We start from the raw sequence: 18,195 nt of genomic DNA, 5'->3' as shown, positions 1-18,195 counted from the left end.
AATAAAGAAAATCATTTACTCACCCTCTTGTCATTCCAAACCTGTATGACTTTCTTTCTTTTGGCAGAACACAAAAGACGGTATTTTGAAAAATGTGGATAACCAAACAACATCGGACCCACTGAGACTTTTCTGTTACACAGAAGAAGGAATCATATACAGGTCATAATTGACATAAGGTTGAATAAATGTGGGCAGAATTTTGATTTGGGGCGAATTATCACTTTAAGACTAAAAGATATCCAAGGTTATCGAAATGTATTCTCTATGTTAAAAAAGCAGCGTACAGCTTTGTAATGACACGACGGTGAGGAAAACTGTTAGTTAGATTTTTTGGGAAAACTATTAAAACCTCAGCATTACAATGCATTAGAGTAAGTGTTCTGCTGTACACACTAGAAAACACTTGCCAATAACAATGACTGGATTATACTCAGAGTCATCAACATTATATGCCAGTGCGTTTCGTTTAGAAAATAAATATATAATTACAGTCTCCCCAATTTATTAAATTAATCGCTTTTAGCGCACAATTACTAGTTTAACTTGATATACTTAAATTCAGCAGACATTGAAAAGCTCTTCTAGTAGACAGCGCATGAGAGACAGAATAAAAACACATTAAGTGAGCAATATTTGCAGTCTTCTTTTGCTCTTTCTCACTCTTGCACCAACAAACTCCCACTTTCTTTTCACAGTTTCAGGCGTCATTGTGGGTCAGCATCCATCCCATGCCTGTTGTCTAATTAACAAGACAGAGCCACAATGATCCCCGGCCAAGAGGAACACAAACAATCATATCCCAAAAATAAAAATGGAGAAAGTTGATAATAATTTGATGGACCTTTGTCTGAAAGGTTTAAAGCTGCATCACCAAAGAAGAACATGACATTTTTATTAAAAGTCAATGGGATTTGCGCAGGCAATGTTTAATCGTCACCTACAGGATAAAAAGTCTCATTTGGTTGAAGAGATACAGCAGAAAACAGTGACGGTCTGTGACAAGTAAATGGATGTGGGTTGAAATCTCTAAAATAATTGTGGTCTCAGCTCAGGGAATTTGAAAAAAATCGAACCTGAGTTGTACAATAACAGTATGTACTGTCGGCTTTGTCGAGTCAATATAATTAACCAACAGCAGCTACTTGCTCCTGTTCTCTTCTCTCTCCCAGTGGCGGCGTTTCACCAAAACCTAGGTAGGGTATGGCAACATTTCTTCTGGCAATACAAGAACGACATTACGGAGAAACAGAAACATAACGTGTACAAGAATCCACGAAACTGCATGAATGCATGAACATGCACCAAGACTTACAGATAACAAACCCTAAAAAATGTGGTTTTTAAAGCTGTGGTAAAAAAAAGAAATTCTCATTTCTGCAGCAAAAGGGCGACTCCAACAAAATATCTACTAAACCATCTGCCATTTATACTGTGTGTGACAATCGCTTAACCCACAGCCAGACGTTGCTATTAAAAACCACCAACGACAACGTTAATTGGGTTAAAAGTCTAAAATATAGACCAAACAATTAACACCAAACAGGATTAAAAATAAAACATGTCTTACCTTGTCGCAGTGAAGTTTATTGCATAAGTAGCGGCGAGGTTCAAAATCTGTGGATGAAAACACAGGTAACGTTTATCCAAAAGATGCACGGATATTTACCTTACCATACACTTTATTATTAAACACCTAAAAGGCATTTTTCACATAGTTTCTTCATAATTGCCTGTATGATCTAATATGTGAAAATGTAGACAAGCTAAAGTTGGATCAAAACCTGCAACGCGATGGTGTAAAAAATAACTAGTCACATATTTTACCCACTACACCATTGAAGTTGTTGATGACTGGGTGTTGTTTTTACCCTCTGAAATAAACATTACATACTTCCGACGCGGCGCTTTACATAGGGAAACTGTAACGGTATGCAAATTGAAGCATAAATAACATAAATGGCCATTAAATGAGTGTCAACTGCCCGAATAATTCAATTAACACTTTAAAGCATCTTGATCTGTTTTTACATAAATAGGCACATGAACACTTAAAGTCAAACACGAAATCAAAACGGATATATATGAAATACTCCAGTGTTATTATACTGTAAATGATCTATCTGTGCAGGTCATTGCTTCTTTAAAACTTTAATCTTTTATCGAAAACCTCCCCTCAAACAACATCTCATCTCTGCATTACCAATTCAATCTCACAGCAAAAACCTAACTATTTTACAATGTGGCTAATTTTGCCTAATTCTTTGACTTTGCATGATCTTATTCGTACATTTTGTACGATTTGCTTTCGCGCCAGTGAGGTTAGAGGCAGTTTCGTGTTTAGGGGCATAGTTAGGGGTGGGGCTTCAGTGCTGCTTTTTTCAAGTGATTGTTTGTTTTGTACAATTCACATCGTAAGAATTCATACGAATTAGCCACCGCCTAAAATTGTTACAAATTCCTGTGAGATCAGGTTGGCATTACGTATATCTTTGCCTGGGGGTGGGACTATACTGACACTGATAGTCCATTGGCCAGGCTTCCAATGATCCAATAAAATCCCAGAGGACAAAATTAAGCCCTGCCCTACGTTTTTCCTTATTACAGAACCCATTGCAACTCGAACGAAAGCACAGACAGAACTTTAATTTTTAAAAACATTTTTGAAAGATTGAGGCATTTTAAGACTGATGCAAATTTGGTCATCAAACATTTTTACTACATCACTGTTGAAAAGTTTCTACGTATTTTTACAAGTTGTAATAAAACGGCTTGTTGCAGGAATACACCGTACAAATGTTGGCTTTAAATTTGGCTTTAAAAACAGTACTTAAAGAACTCATCAGTGCATTGCACTTTCGAGAGATGAAGGCCAGTCCTTGCATTTCTGGAAGGAGAAAGCAAACTAGATCTAAGCAGGACGGTGAGAGAAGTGGGCGACCCTGCTGCACAACAAGAAATAAAGTAGATCAGTGTCTAGTTTAAGAAACAGACCCCTCACTGGTGCTCAGCTGGCAGAACAGTACACACTAAACACCAGCTACAACAGTGAAGATAAGAATCTGAGAAATCAGAGTTTCAAAGAAAAAAAAACATTTGATAGTGGCAAGAAAAAGTGCAAATAAAACAAAGAATGTATGTTTCAAAAAAGTAGTATGGATATATGAAAGAGATTTTGAACTGTTGTGGGACCATTCTTAGTGTAGAGGTCAAGAAGAGAACCCTAGAGACCAATAACACGAAGGAAAAGTATTACACTAAAGAAACGTTGCCTGCATAACTGAATAAACTGACTACAGCTGTTTGCACATGTTAACGATTCTATCAACTGATGAGACTAAAGTTGACTTTGGTTTTTTGCAAAACAAAACGTCCCCAGCCTGGACATTTACCAACGTACATTTAGATCTGTAGCTTATTGAGTATATTTTGTAACATCTGATGTTTCTAGGCCCTGTTTCTCATTCTATGGTCCCATAAAAAACATGTTTATGTGATGCTTGTGAATATCCCTGTTTTGTCCTAAATTAAAGAAACTGTTCACCCAAAAATGTATTTACATGGGGTGAATATGGGTCAATGACGACTACTTATTATGTGGTGTGACCGATAAAAGCAACATTTAACAACATTACTATTATTACTAAGTATAAGTACTAAAACAGTACAGTTGAGGTGTGCAACAGTACAAAGCTTTTCAAAAGGCAAGTTTAGAAAAACCTGCACTCACACATGATTAATGTTTACAGCTATATTGAGTCAAACAAAATGTAAAGGATGTTTCCTGCAATAAAGTCTGAGATGTACAGTTTCCCACCTTCAGTTCTCTAGAAACAAGGCAAGTGCTATAAAGGGTGTAAATTATTCAAGGCAAAGTCTAAACCCCCACAGAAAACAGTGCTGAGTTACTGTTTTTCATTTTTTGTTTTCTCCTGAACCAGAACTACGACATTTTCCCAACATAATTACAGAGGAAGGAGGAGGTGTTTCTTCACATGTGGAGCACAATTGTCAAATAATTCTAATTGGGCTATTTTTACACCCCATTTTCAGGCCGCACAGTTCTCTGAATGCTTATTGGGTTTTTAAGTTAAAGAAGGCCTGTGTTTAACATCAGCCATCAACATTTATCAGCATCATCAGGACCGGATCGCACTACCCAGATATACAAGAGCATTCTCATCAAGAACGCAAGCAGACACAGCTACATTAATGACAAAGTTGTTTTTCAAGCCTGCTATTAAGAAGAATATTGAATTTGACCATTTTTATCAAGCCTACCATCCCTAATCTTTGTTCACTGAGGCAGACTATATGAGATACACTTCAGTGAACATACAGAAACACATCTCTTGCAGTCCATTGAACACAACAATACACTCAATATTATGCATTGGAGAACATTTCTTTGTATGTAGATTACAGTCCAAAACTCGAAAACAAACACTTTATTTCATGGTATAAGCCACATTTTCATTGGCAGCATGAAGGCGAAGCTCTACTGATCTAAAACAAACTTTGCTTAGATCAAACTAAGCGAACATTTAGTTAGGGATGCACCGATACCACTTTACACAAGAACTTACATTTGGGCATTTGCCGATACCGAGTACCGATACGAGTACTTAATAATGACTTGTTCATTCTCTCATGTCATAACATTGTTTAATGAAGTTGAAATGTGTCAGTGTTGTAAATTATTTAATTTGATTGGTAACAGCCTTAGTGTCTTATTCTAATTCAATTTATTGATCAAATTTAAGAATATAAACTGAAAGCTGAAGCAAAGCCTACATTTAATAAGATTATGGAAAATACCCTTTATAAAAGGTAAATAAATATCACAAATGTGCAGATTTAAATATGTCAAAGCTGATTGAACACTGGTGAGAATATTTCTTCAGAATTAATTATATTAACAACAAAAAACGTTTTTTACATATTTTTAATCAGTCATTCAAGTGTCTGAAGGACAAGCACGTAACTTAATGTTGGAAATTTTCTCTCGCTTCTCCAGCGTTTGCTGCAAAGTTGGTTATTGCAGTTTCCCGGTGCTAGCATTAGCAAACTCTTTGAACCCGGCGTTATGCTGGTTCTGTTTAATCAAATTGCTTGTGTTAAAGCTATTCTCACCCTCCTCTTGACAATTTAGCGGAGTATAGTTTGCAGTCTGCTCTACATTTATCATCATCGCTTATCTTAAAACCTCCAAACGGCTGACATGGCGCCTCCTCCGACTTTCAACGGCTAAACCAAGGTCAGCGCGGGAAAAATGACGTCAACGTCATGCGCGTTTAGAGCTCGTGACCTCTTTTCGCTTGGTGGTGTGCGCAGGGAATTTTATCCTGACTTTCCCCGCGACTCCGCATCAGAAGATGCGATCTCATTGAATGGATACGTACTTTAAACTACACCTTTCAATCACACAGCTGACATTTGATTTTTCCCCTAACCGCAGACCTTCACGTAAAGGATTGTGTGGTATCATAGGCAGCTAAGGACGCATCCGTTATATGAGGAGACAGCGACCTCACTGGAATGTGCAACGGTCAACTTGGATCACATTTAACTAATAAACCAGATGTCATCAGGTGCATCCAACCATATTCAGTTGCCAAAATGTTCACATACAGAATTTTGTGTACCCCTTTGAATAAAAAATTTCTTAAACACAATTTTAAAGTGTGTAAACAAACAACTGAACTATGTATTGTACGTAGATGGCACTGTAAGAATATCTCAATGCACATTTCTGTACATTAAAGGTCCCATTTTGCGCCATTCCATAGCATTTATATTCATAGCTGAGCTCACATTTCTGACAAGTGTTGAATAAACAAAATATTTAAAATATGGTAAACAGAAGCAGCAGAGCACCAATTTGTGTATAAAGGTACCTCAGAGGAAGCTGGCATCAGACAAGCTTCAAAGACACAGACGGTCAAGCCTCATCCAATGATCTAAAACAAAACACTTGCTCTATTCAAAGGGTCATATGTCTTTGGTGTGTTATAAGTTGGCCATGCATGTAAAATTGCTAAAATTAAAGTGTCGGAACTAAATATGCATTCTATCTAAAACCGAATGCTTACCAAGACCTGCCTGAAACGCCTCGTGTTACCACACCCCCACAAAACTACGTCAGTTCCTGGTATGATTTGACTGAGACCGCCCAAATGTAAATGCCAGTAAGGTGGGCGTACCTGTCAGTACAATTACTTTGAAACCTGATGTTCCAAATATGGTAAGAGGCTTACATTTCCGTCACACATTTGCAGTATTCGACCAATCACTACGCACTGGCCAATCAAAGCACACCTCGCTTTTTGTTTTTGAGCTTTGTAAAAAGTCATCGCGTTTCAGAGAGGCGGGGCAAAGAGGAGATACAAACATGCACGGTGTGTGGAAAATGTTTTGAACCTTAAATCAATATCAATCAATCAAATACAGAATAAATAACCATACCGCAAGCATCTTATTATTGTATTTATCATTATATTCTCATAATGTATAAAATACACGATTATGGTGGATGCTGATGTCTTAAAGGCGGTAGTTTAAAGCTATTTAATGCACGCTTACTTACTGATACTGAACGCATTCTTCTTTTATGGCAGGCAGGCTGGCCTGTGTCAAGAGGACATACCGCCACCTACTGTCCATGTTTGTTTATAGATCTGATCTTATGTTTTGCGTGTCATATTTTACTGTTATCTATGGAAAACGTGTGTGCTTCGCTGTTGCATAGTGCATAGTTTAAAGGGATACATCACCCAAATCGCCGTAGCTGTATCCCCTTCTAGTCACAACTAGGTTTCTTGCAACAATACACAAGTTGTCATCTCGTAATAACAGCAATACGTGGCGTTTAACATTGGCATCAATTGACCCACTACGACGTAAACAATGTTGACTTCCCTATTGCACATTACCGGTTGTATGTCCTAATTCTACATTTTCAAAGAACACCGAAATAAAAAAGAAACAAAAATTCTGTAGCCCCAGCTATGCCTTTTGGCCCACCTGTAATGTATATAGCCTCCACTTTGTTCACTTGCTTTTAAAACATCCTTCACATCGACTGCACAAACTTAAAGCAAATAAATCGCTATTTTATAACACCTGCTCATCTTCAGCAAGGATCAAAACCTTCTTCGCGCACACACGATGTCGCAGTCAACCTTCGCGCCATCTAGCGGCGTGAAAGAAGATTACACAAATGATTCATGTTTCCTTCAAGTACACTTTTCATAATCGTGCGGTTTAGGCCCCTCTATAACAAAACAATATCTGTATGCGTAACCAATGTCACCAGACAGTGCAAGCTAAAAAAAACAGTTTGGGAAGATCTGTCCCTTGGTCCCTTGAAAGACAACAACAGTCATAAAACATTGAACATTGTATTATTATGATTATCAAGTCGCTGTAAGGTGCCTATTATAAAGTAACTAAAATCCAAGGGATGCCGGAACATTAAAAACACGAGTGTTAATTTACCCAATGCATGACAATCTGTCACCATCTAGTGACAACAGCCTGTTACTGCGTTTAGATATGATGTTTTTCATATATCCTGTACATTTCTTTACTACATTAAGGACAACGCACGCATAGCTATATACTATTCAATATAGAAAGTATATGCATAGTATATAATCCCTGTACTCACTTCAAGACTTTTGTGTGTGTGTCAGAGGGACATGGCAGTAATTTAACCCCCGCAGTCTTCTGTGACACAGGAGGCCATCAAATGACAACTCACGACGGTCTCCTTGGCAACAACTAACGCTGATGATGACACCAGCAGCCTCCGTCAAACCCCATATAGCCTGCCACAGAAGAGACACGCAACATTTATAAAATACGCTTCTATTCATTAGTTAACCGTTTTCTTTCATACACAATTTAATGGACAGGGAATCTATTCCTTATCGCGTGCGTTTTCTCAGGACGCCCGCTGTGAGTTCAGAAGGAGTGAGCAGGTGGCTGAGCAGAAGTCTGAATGTGCCCTGCGATAGAGGTCCCCGGGGGGAGTATGACTTTGACAGCATGGTTGAGAGAAACAGACGTACGTTTAATCCTGCGGATGAAAATGCACCTCTTGCACCTTTGCGTGACGACATGCCCCTTATAGATCCGTGCTCTGGTCAACTGAGTGCGGCGGCACGAGTGCATCTGTACTCAAAGATTAGAACCCCATTTGTGGATAGAGTTTACCCTCCGTCCGATCTGTGGGTTCCGCCTGGGGCGAGAGACAGACCCCAGACTCCTCCAATGAGACCATCAGCTCTTCTGCGTGACCGCAACAGGTGGAGTTCTAGGCCGAAACTCGGAGGTATAAACAAGTTTTGCTTTCTACTGTAGCAAACGTAATTTACTGTTTAACACTATTACATTCTGATATTCAGTAAGTCTTCCCGTCTGCTTTGTTTTTCAGGGTGGGCAAGCGTGCCCACCATTCTGGGCAGCAGTGAAACGAATATGGTATTGTACTAATACTGGAAAAAAAGAAAATTCTGTCATAATTTTAAATGGTTTGAAACCTGTGTATGACTCTTTCCTCGGTGAACCCAAAAGAAGTTATTTTGAGAAATGTCTTAATGGTTTTCGGTTCATAGAATGGTAGTCAATGGAGGCCAATGTTGTTTGGTTACCAGCATTTCATATAGCTGCCATATAGGTGGACATGAGGGTAAAAAAATGTTGTCTGTTTAAACCTTATTACTTTTATGTTATACATTATTTATTTGAAAATTTGCCTATGGAGATTGTTGTTTTTTCTCATGTAGTACTGGCATATTTGAGTTTACCCTTTGCACATACATATTTGATTTACTATTCTTTTATAGGAGGCCTGTCTGTCTGCTCTACCTGATAGTATAGAGAAGGCAGCGCAACGTTTCATCTACACTTCTATGGCCCAAAGGTTTGATCAGTTCCTCTAAAAGGTTTCTCAACAGCAGAACGACTGCTATGCATTTACCACTATACCTCAAACCTGCTCATTTGCATTTTATAAATGCACTCTGAAGCACTTGTTTGCTTAGCCTTTTGATAGGTGCTTTCATCCAAATTGATGTGTAGTGCATTAAAGATGTACATTTTGTCAGTGTTACCGGTTGAATGTGCAAGTGAAAAATAGATATGTGATTCTGAGTGCTCATTCACAACATTCTGTTTGGCGGTGAAGTTGAATTGACAAATTTTATAAGTCTTTGCTTTAATGTCTTTCGTAGGATTCCACAGATATCTCAAAACATCATTTCATCTCGGATTAATATTTCATGTCTATTGACTTGACAAGCAATCTCATAATAAGTACAGCAATTAAAATAAACTACATGGTACAAGGCCCCTCTGCTTCACATCAGGGTCCATATTACTGTCTAGGGTTTTTGTGGTGACCAAAAATGATCCCTTACATACGTATTGTGCTATGTACAGAGGTTATGAAGATGTGGACTGGGACTCAAAGTTACCCCCTCGTCACAAACCTCCCACGACTACTCTGGAGAAAATGGCCGACCGTGTGAGTCAACATTCTGTGCTGAAAAGATATCACAGCAGACCTGAGCTCTGGCAGGTGTGTCTTCTGTACTGTGAGTGACGGTTCGATTTTGCATTCGACACATTGAGAGAAATTTACCTGCTTTCAGGACATTGGATCCCATTGGACCAAACATCAGTTGCGTGCCACATTTGACCCTAGAAAACCCATAAGCTTGTAAGTACCAATGTACAAGCATTTATACAGATCAGAGATTGTCTTCCACTTTTATATTTAAAAAATATTTTCAATCAAATTGAATAACATTTGAATGTAATCGTGTCTATTACCAGCTGCAGCCCATCAAAAAAATCAGGCCAAATACCATTATACTGGTAAGCAGATGGAGATACATTTTTATACAAATGTGCCTCAAAACATACTGTCTGTTACAGAATCCTAATTTTATAGACCTGCCAGTGTTAGGCTTTAAGTGATGTTGTCCACTGTACAGTGGAACAGTGGGCTCGGAGAACATGGATAGTGTGGACATTACAGATGAAGACTTTATACCTCTGACTCTTCTGCGGACCACAGTGCCTCCACAAACACTTACAAGCTAGTATGATTCTGGATATCAGACAGCAGTTGTATATTATACCATCGTCCAGAACTATTCATAAGGGAGATGTTGTATTTTCTCGTAGCCGAAATACTATACCTGGTTACACTGGAAAAGCCCGGTTTGACAGACCCCAGACCTCAGCTGTCAGTCTTCCTTCTGTACCGTATACTGCACAGACAGCAGGGTAAGTCACTTTTTTATTATTACAAATACACAGTTTATAATGTTATTTAATGTATTACTACCATTGGTGCAAAACAGAATTATCTAATAATTGCATTATATGTTATTTTTAAATAGACCTAATCTAAATTGCACTATTCACCAATCAAATTGCTCCTATCACAAAAGAATGTTATTTATTGTGGTGAATGTTTTATTCTAAAAATCTGTCAAATCTAAAAACATATCTTAAATGTAGTTTTTCTAGTTATTATTATTGAATTAAAACAACCCAACTGCAGTTTGATATTGATATTAAGAATGCACAATTAAAAATACATAATTTCAGATAAGTTATCTGTTTTTGCGAGCGATCTCTTTAAATAAAAAAATATGTTAAAGTGATAGTTCACCCAAAAATGAAAATACTTTCATCTTTTACTCACTCACCCTCTTGTCATTTCAAACCTTCATGACGTTCTTCCGTAGAACACAAAAGTAGATATTTTGAAGAAAGTTGGAAACCGAACTGGCCCTCATTCACTTCTATTATATGGACACAAAACCAATGCAAGTGAATGAGGGCCAGTTACCAGCATTCTTCAAAATATCTTCTTTTGTGGTCTGCAAAAGAAAGAAATTCATACAGGTTTGAAATGATAAGAGGGTGAGTAAATGATGACAGAATTTTATATTTGGGTGAACTGTTTTATTCATTTGACCGTGCATGTAATACCACGTTTCTTCAGCAGGTGGCAGCATCACTATGTATTTAGAAAGTTCATAGAGTTCATTTTCTGTAGATTGCAAAACAAGTGTGCACTACTGTATATCACCAACATTTATTTCTTCATAGTAAACTTTACATATAGTTCACCTTAGAAGGATTTGTTAGCGTTAAACACGTTGAAGACTAGCCATATTGAATGACTATAAGGAATGACATTAACTCATAATTCAAACGGCATTACCCAGTACATTGTAACAGGGGAGCGATTTCTCACACAAATTATTGTCATGTCAGTTTATACAGTTATGCTGAAGCACTAAGCATTAAGTATGTTATATGATCAGATCAGTCACTGCAGCCATCGATCTGAACATCTCTGTCTCTCTCGTCTGTTTCTCTATTACTGTCTTGCATGTTCTGCTTATGTCAGGAACACAGCTCTGCTTCTGCCCTACATTTGCTACTCTCTAACTGCAGCGTGTGGCTAGCTGGAGGTGTGCGAACAGCATCTCAGAGCGCCGCTTATTCGATTTACAGCACCCAAACATGACGTGTCAAGTTTTCACCCATCACGCGTTCTCGGCCTGAGTTCAAGGAATACTTATGGTAAAATTGACAAGAATTGTTATTTTCTGTGGGTTTCTGAAGAGTCAATTCACAAAGGCACTGTCTGGAAAAGCATCAGCGTTCCTCCACCCTCAACATGCATCGGCAAACGTCCTCAGCTTTCAGAATGAGTAGGAATGAGGCATGTGCAGCTCGAGCAGAGAGGAAGCACGAGGAGGAGGAGGCGTTTGAGAAAAGCACTGGAGGAAAACCAAACTCCTCACCCAGGGACCGGGTGGTTTTTTTGAAAACGTGTTTCCTAGCTGCTGGGCCCCAGAGTAGCTGGTTTACCGTCTTTTTGGAGCAGACCTCTCCAGATGGCCCTATCCAAAGCAGGGCCGTTCTTGTTACCGGTGGTAATCGTGGTTTTTGCTCAACCCAGATCCATTTTCCTGGAGTCGCCGGCTCTGTGAAATCTGTTTCCTTTGCCGATAAAACAAGCCTCCCTGTCTCTTTTCCTTACAGCACCTTAATAACTTCCTCTAACTCTCCCCTCTTCCTTTTAACGTGATAACTTTAATGTTTCCAAACTGTTTTTATTCCTCTGCTTCTTTGGTAACCATCAATCATGAGACGGATTCCAATTTAGGTCCATATTCTTGTTAACATTTCATTGTTGAAGCTTCAGGAAGGTTTATCTAAAGATCCCTGTTGAATAAAAACAGCATATGCTGGTTAGGTATGTCTTGAGGCATTGTAGCTGGTTTGAGCTGGTTTAAGATGGTCATGTGTTGGTCCTTAGCTGGTTTAAGCTGGTCCGTAGCTGGTTATGAGCTGGTCCTGAGCTGGTGGCTAGTTGCTCGGGACCGGCTCATGGCCAGCTAAGGACCAGCACATGACTTTACTTCAAAAGCTACCTAACCAGCATATGCTGTTTTTTCAACAGGGATATCTAAAGATACAATCATTTTGTTTCTAGGAGCAGTCCTGGTACCCTGAACTCCCCGGTCTATGGACATAAAGCCCCTTTTTCAAGAATGGTCACCACCGTAACCCCGGGAAACCCTTACCTTCATCCTCAAGACCCAAAGCTTTCCATTAAATATGTGTAAGGCACTGCATGTATATACTTCCTACAAGAGAAGAATAAATGTTGAAAAGAGTGGAAAATGAATGACTTTCTTTTGATGAAATCCAATCTGTGTTTGTGAATAGATCTATAATGATGCTCTGTCATTGACTGATTCGTGAATAATGAGATGTTTTATTAGCACAATTTTCCTTGATTTAGATGAGTGCTTCTGAAAATGTGGAGGTTGTCTTAAACATTCTGTGGGTGCTTAAGTCTTTGCACACATTGTGTGTCCGTGTGGATAAATGAGTGCATCATTTTGTCACAGATCCTTTTCTGGGTACTTTATTGCTTCGGCACATTCAAACAGCACATATCAAACACACAAACTGCTTGTGGAAAGAGCTACTTCATGCTTATTGCAGCAATGCATTGTGCAGATCGAAAACGTTGTTGTTTCTTTTAATTTCTGAAATGCTTTTGCACACCAAGAACTGTGGTTTGGAGAATAAACGAGAGAATACCAGTGCAGCTTCACCTGCTTACAGGAAATAGGAACGTGCTGGTTTCCTGTTTCCCCCTTTGTCGTCTTTGCATTTCTGTGTTAAAAACAGTAGCTTTGGAATCAGCTCTGTTGAACCCACCAGTAAAAATACACCGAAAGACTTATAACAGAAAGTGCTTAAAAGTCGATATTGCTGAACTTCACATCAGACGCTGGTTTTGTTGGGGACAACAGAGGAGCAAACGGAAAATAACTTGCTAAAATGTATAGTATCTGTTTTTTACAAATACCTAAAGTTAAGCCACTTAAACAGCATTAAAGGGGCAGGTCAACAAAACCATCTTGTCATTTCAAACCTGTATGACTTCTCTTATCTGCAGAACACAAAAGAAAATATTTAGAATAATGTTGGTAACCAAACAGCATTGGGGCCCCATTGTATAGACACAAAACCACTGTGACATTTCTCAAACAATCTTCTTTTGTGTTCCACACAAGAGGGTGACTAAATGAAGACAGAATTTAAATTTTCAACTATCAATTTGACCATCAAGTTTAAATGGTTTAATTTACTGACCCTCATGCCAAACTCAGATTTCTTCTTTCTTGCAATTCACAAAATTATGTTTTTTTACTCATTTTGATTCTTTGTGACGATCTTCACAAATTGCTCTAAACAAATGGTTCTCGAGACTGATCATGTTCTCACTGATCTGGTTGCAGATGTTGAACAGCTACTCCAGGAATATGTCATCATTGTGGTCTGGTCCTCACAGAGAACTGTTTTATGGTCTTCTTATATGCTACTTTTCAAAAGCTGTGGTAACATAGACGATTATTTATCTTGTTATTATTCCCACAGAAGAATGAAAATCACACAGGTGTGGAATGACACGAGGATGAGTAAACAGTGCCAGAATTTCCATTAACTGTTCTGGGCACTTTCCAGTTCCTTTCAGACATCTATACACTCTTAAACATAACGCAGTTTTTGCCAATCTCATATTAACCTTGAGTACCTAGAGTAGTATTGCAAACTTCGTATCTTCGAAGAGTATTTGGTGACATTTATAAAAATGTCACCAAAGATCGCATTTATCACATTTATAAAAGACAGATAGACTACAGCTGTACGATTATCTCCAGATAAATACGAACTCCTGGAGATGTGCGGGGTGGAGGAACTACGTAAATCACAAGCACACCATAGCCTACATCATCACATCATCCCTGCATGACTGTTGATTCCCTATAAGTTCGTATTGTTTACATTATGCACGTACGTGACGATGGCCAACAAAACACAGACATATGACTTAGTTTCACTTAGCGCATGCGTAAGTGAAAGTGACCTATTTGTCAGTTATGGTGAACCAGTGGTGAACACACGTTTACCCCCGGAGCAGTGGGCAGCTATCACTGCAGCGCCCGGGGAGCAAGTAGGTGTAAGGTGCCTTGCTCAAAGGCACCTCAGTCGTTACCTGCCGGCCCTGAGGATCGAACTGGCAACTTTCTGGTCAGGAGTCCGACTCTCTAACCATTAGGCCACGACTGCCCTTATATCCACCAGCAAACAGACAAACCTAAGAGTAACAAGCTGCTTTAGGCCCACAGCGCAGCCCATCTTGACACAGCGCAGCTAATCTTTATGGTTAGCAGGCTCAAATAAAAGGAACAGTATCCCTGTTACAAAACCCTGTTTAGATCCAGACTTATAAAAAACTTTCCAAAACAAGTTGGATGGCTGGGGGTGTGTTTCAAGCACAGAAATACTACGTCATACATCCAACTACTTTTTTGACAAGTTGACCATGTTAAGCATGAGAAGCCTGCATGTTTAACATTGTAAATAAGTCAAAATGCATATACTGTAGCACTGTTGCATGCCCCCTTTAAAAACCTAAAGGTCCTTCACAGTGATGCCATAGAAGAACCATTTGTGGTTCCACAAAGAACCGTTGAGTCAAATGTTCTTATAAAGAACCATCTCTTTCTTACCTTTTTACAATCTGAAGAACCTTTTTCACCGCAAGTAATCTTTTGTGAATCAGAAAGGTTCGTTGGAGGTTAATGATTCTTTATGGAACCATTTAGACAAAAAAGGTTCTTATATGACATCGTGAAGCACCTTTATCTTTAAGAGTGTATGGTGGGAAACACTCGTGTCTGTGGGGTTTATAGAGATAGAGATGTGGCTGGGCTCACACTGGGCTCACTGTGAGACCGATTGAGGACAAAAGAAGTTGTTCACACAACCTTTTCAAAAAATGTATACTGAAATCACAATTTACGTGAGTGTATGTGCACATGTATGTGAATTACTCAAGGTACTGTAACCTTCTAGAAGACATTGAGTGGGGTTGATTTCGAATTTCAGTTTTTCCATTTGTCCACTGGATCAGGTCGGGGTGGACAGTTCATTCTTTATAGACGCTAAGAAATCATGCAAGGGATTATGGAATTGACAGTTGTTTTCAGAAATCTAGCTGGGTGTACTGTATACTTGATTCAATTCCTGTAATAAATCAATACAAATGCCAAACTGTTGTACTTGAATGCATGGTACATGTACATTTGGTTAAATTTGATCTTGTAATTTTCTTCCAAATTCATGGCTTTGGGGGTATGCTGTCATAATTTCTAATATGTCCGTCTGGCTGCGTTTGCATGTGCGGATCGCCCTGCAGTGGTGTAGCAACCCTGGCCCTCGCGGCCCACCGGGAATCTTCCAGGTCCTACCGATTAGCCAATCCGGGCTTGGTGTGACATTCAAAGGACCAGTCAGTGAAATCTAGCGGCATCTAGTGGAAAGGTTGCGAATAGCAACCAAAAGCTCACTTCACCCCTCCCCCTAAATAGAAATAGCTCATTGTAAGATAATAAAAACATAACGCTTCATTATGTAAGGTCTTTATACACCTCTGAACACATAGTTATGTTTATTATATTACATTTCTTTCAATAGACCCTCCAAGAAATTACACACAGCACCTTTAACCTCTGTCCAGTGTAGGTGCAGGTATCACTGCTCATGTAGAGCCAACAGCATCTGTCTCAGCCAATATGCATATCCGCTTCCCCAAACTGTAAATGTGTGATTGCAGCAAAACTTTTCGCCACTCTTCTCTGTGCCTTCAGTCTTTTTCTTGTCTACATTGTATCATGGGCTCAATTTTCAAGATGGAGTAACAAACATAATGACTGATTCAGCGACAGTCCTTTAAGGTCTTCACCATACTCGCTCGGCCGAGAGATTAATTTCCCCCCAACCGCTTAGTTTTTTTTTCGTCATTTCCACATAAAGAGGCTAAATGTCAAGCATGCCTGACTCCCTCCAGTGACACATCCATTCCTGCAGATAATTACCATAAGGAAATTGATGCTTTAGTGTGCAGAGGGGAATTTAATTTACTACGACATCGCCTGCATAATGCATTCCCAAAGAAAGAGAGATTTTTCAGCCCCAGATTACGAATTTTAATACACCTAGCTATTAACGTGATTACCTATCTTGAACATCTCTGACTTATTTAGGTAGTTAAACAAATTATGGATTACATGTTGTTAAGGTTCTAAATTGTAGGGTGTAAAAGCTGCTTAAGGGTCCATGAAATAAGGAATACGCCGACTGCTGTCTTCTCTCACTCGTTTCTGTACTGGATACAATTTAACGGGCCTTTTTTTTTCTGCTGGACTGTAAACAACAGTGTGATAATTTTGTTCATACTACTATCTAAAAGGAAGTCCAAATTTTGTATAGGAAGCAAGATCTAGCAAATATAGGTGCTTTGTTTTTATCTGATCTTTTACTTTAGAAACAACATGAAGAATTCCATGTTAGGGGATCTGCGGTGTATCTAAATAGAAATAGCTCATTCTAGGATAATAAAAACATAACGTTTCATTATGTAAGGTCTTTATGCGCCTATGAACACATATAGTTATGTATGCAGTATATTATATTGCATTTCTGTCAATAGATCCTCCAAAAAAATACACGTTGGACCTAATATTTTTTAATTAATATGGTACGTCACTTTTAAAAAGTTTTATGATGACACATTTTATTTAGAATTCAATGTTGCGTGATATTACATCAGATGAATATTTACCCATTTAGTTTACTAGAAAGTCTCCAAATACATCTTTACATATCAATAACTTTATCGATTTAAATGTCTAAATTTCAAATAAATAAAACATAAACTTCACAGAAATTTGATTGTATTCATTTATTAATACAGGTTATTTCAAGTCGCTTTGCATAAAGGTTTTCAGATTATGTTAAACAAACCAGAAATTATGAACATCTATTAGAGATGGTTTCATCGGACGCACGTGCCAGGCAGGCCCTGAGTTAACTTCCAGTCTGTGTTTGGTTTTAATATAACAATTTTTTTATACATATTCATTGATATTATTATTTTATTGCATATGAATTATATTCAATTACATTAAAACTACTCAACAGTTATTGATTCTTTATGGAGATCTACCAGAAGTTAAATTTCGACCACATTTAAGTTTTTACAAAATTGTTTATGTTGCTGCCACTGAAACCGTCTATACCTTTTCAATAAACTGCTACACTTTTACTTTGGTTTTAACAGATGATTTAGTCAGTGAGTATTAATAAACCAGTCCTGTGCTTATTTAGGGGAACTCAAATTAACTTCGTAGGCCGCTGGTGTTGACTGAAGCTGAAACACAGTTTGCCGAGTCACACTACGCCCTAAGCATTCCCTCAACTCAATCTCTGGAGATCAGACTGTCCCACCATCGCATGTCACTGCCAGGTTATGCTCTGTTTGTTGAGATATCAGAAGATGGCCATTTGAAAAGCTGTCCTGACAGTAATTACCTTGCACAAACAATAGGTTGTCCGGAGAGAAAAAGTCAACATCATCCAAGGTTCCCGTTTCACCCCACACCCAACTGCCAGAAGTTCTCCTGGAGAGGGGAGATAAGAGTGGCCTCCTACTGTACATGACTCAGCACGTCCCAGCCTGCACCACAAGCTCCTGAGATACCACTACCTGAAGGGTCGAACATTTGGATCACTGGGAGC

The 18,195-nt window shown here is 38.7% G+C and overlaps 1 protein-coding gene across 1 annotated transcript; it reads left to right on the top strand.

Annotated features, from left to right (window-relative positions):
• Positions 1-8,049: 8,049 nt before the first annotated feature.
• spmip7 (sperm microtubule inner protein 7) lies at positions 8,050-12,662 on the top strand (the record flags this gene model as incomplete). The annotated part of the gene is made up of 9 exons (XM_079473463.1): positions 8,050-8,335; positions 8,438-8,484; positions 8,850-8,926; positions 9,445-9,583; positions 9,657-9,724; positions 9,841-9,882; positions 10,002-10,109; positions 10,195-10,296; positions 12,530-12,662. The coding sequence occupies 9 exons, from the start codon at positions 8,050-8,052 to the stop codon at positions 12,660-12,662; spliced, it is 1,002 nt and encodes a 333-aa protein (XP_079329589.1).
• Between the last annotated feature and the right edge of the window lie 5,533 nt (positions 12,663-18,195).

This window comes from Barbatula barbatula (assembly GCF_947034865.1).
Source record: "Barbatula barbatula genome assembly, chromosome: 14".
Classification (NCBI taxonomy): Eukaryota; Metazoa; Chordata; class Actinopteri; order Cypriniformes; family Nemacheilidae; genus Barbatula; species Barbatula barbatula.
Note: the sequence above shows the minus strand (reverse complement) of the source record. Positions and strands in the feature narration are given on the sequence as shown.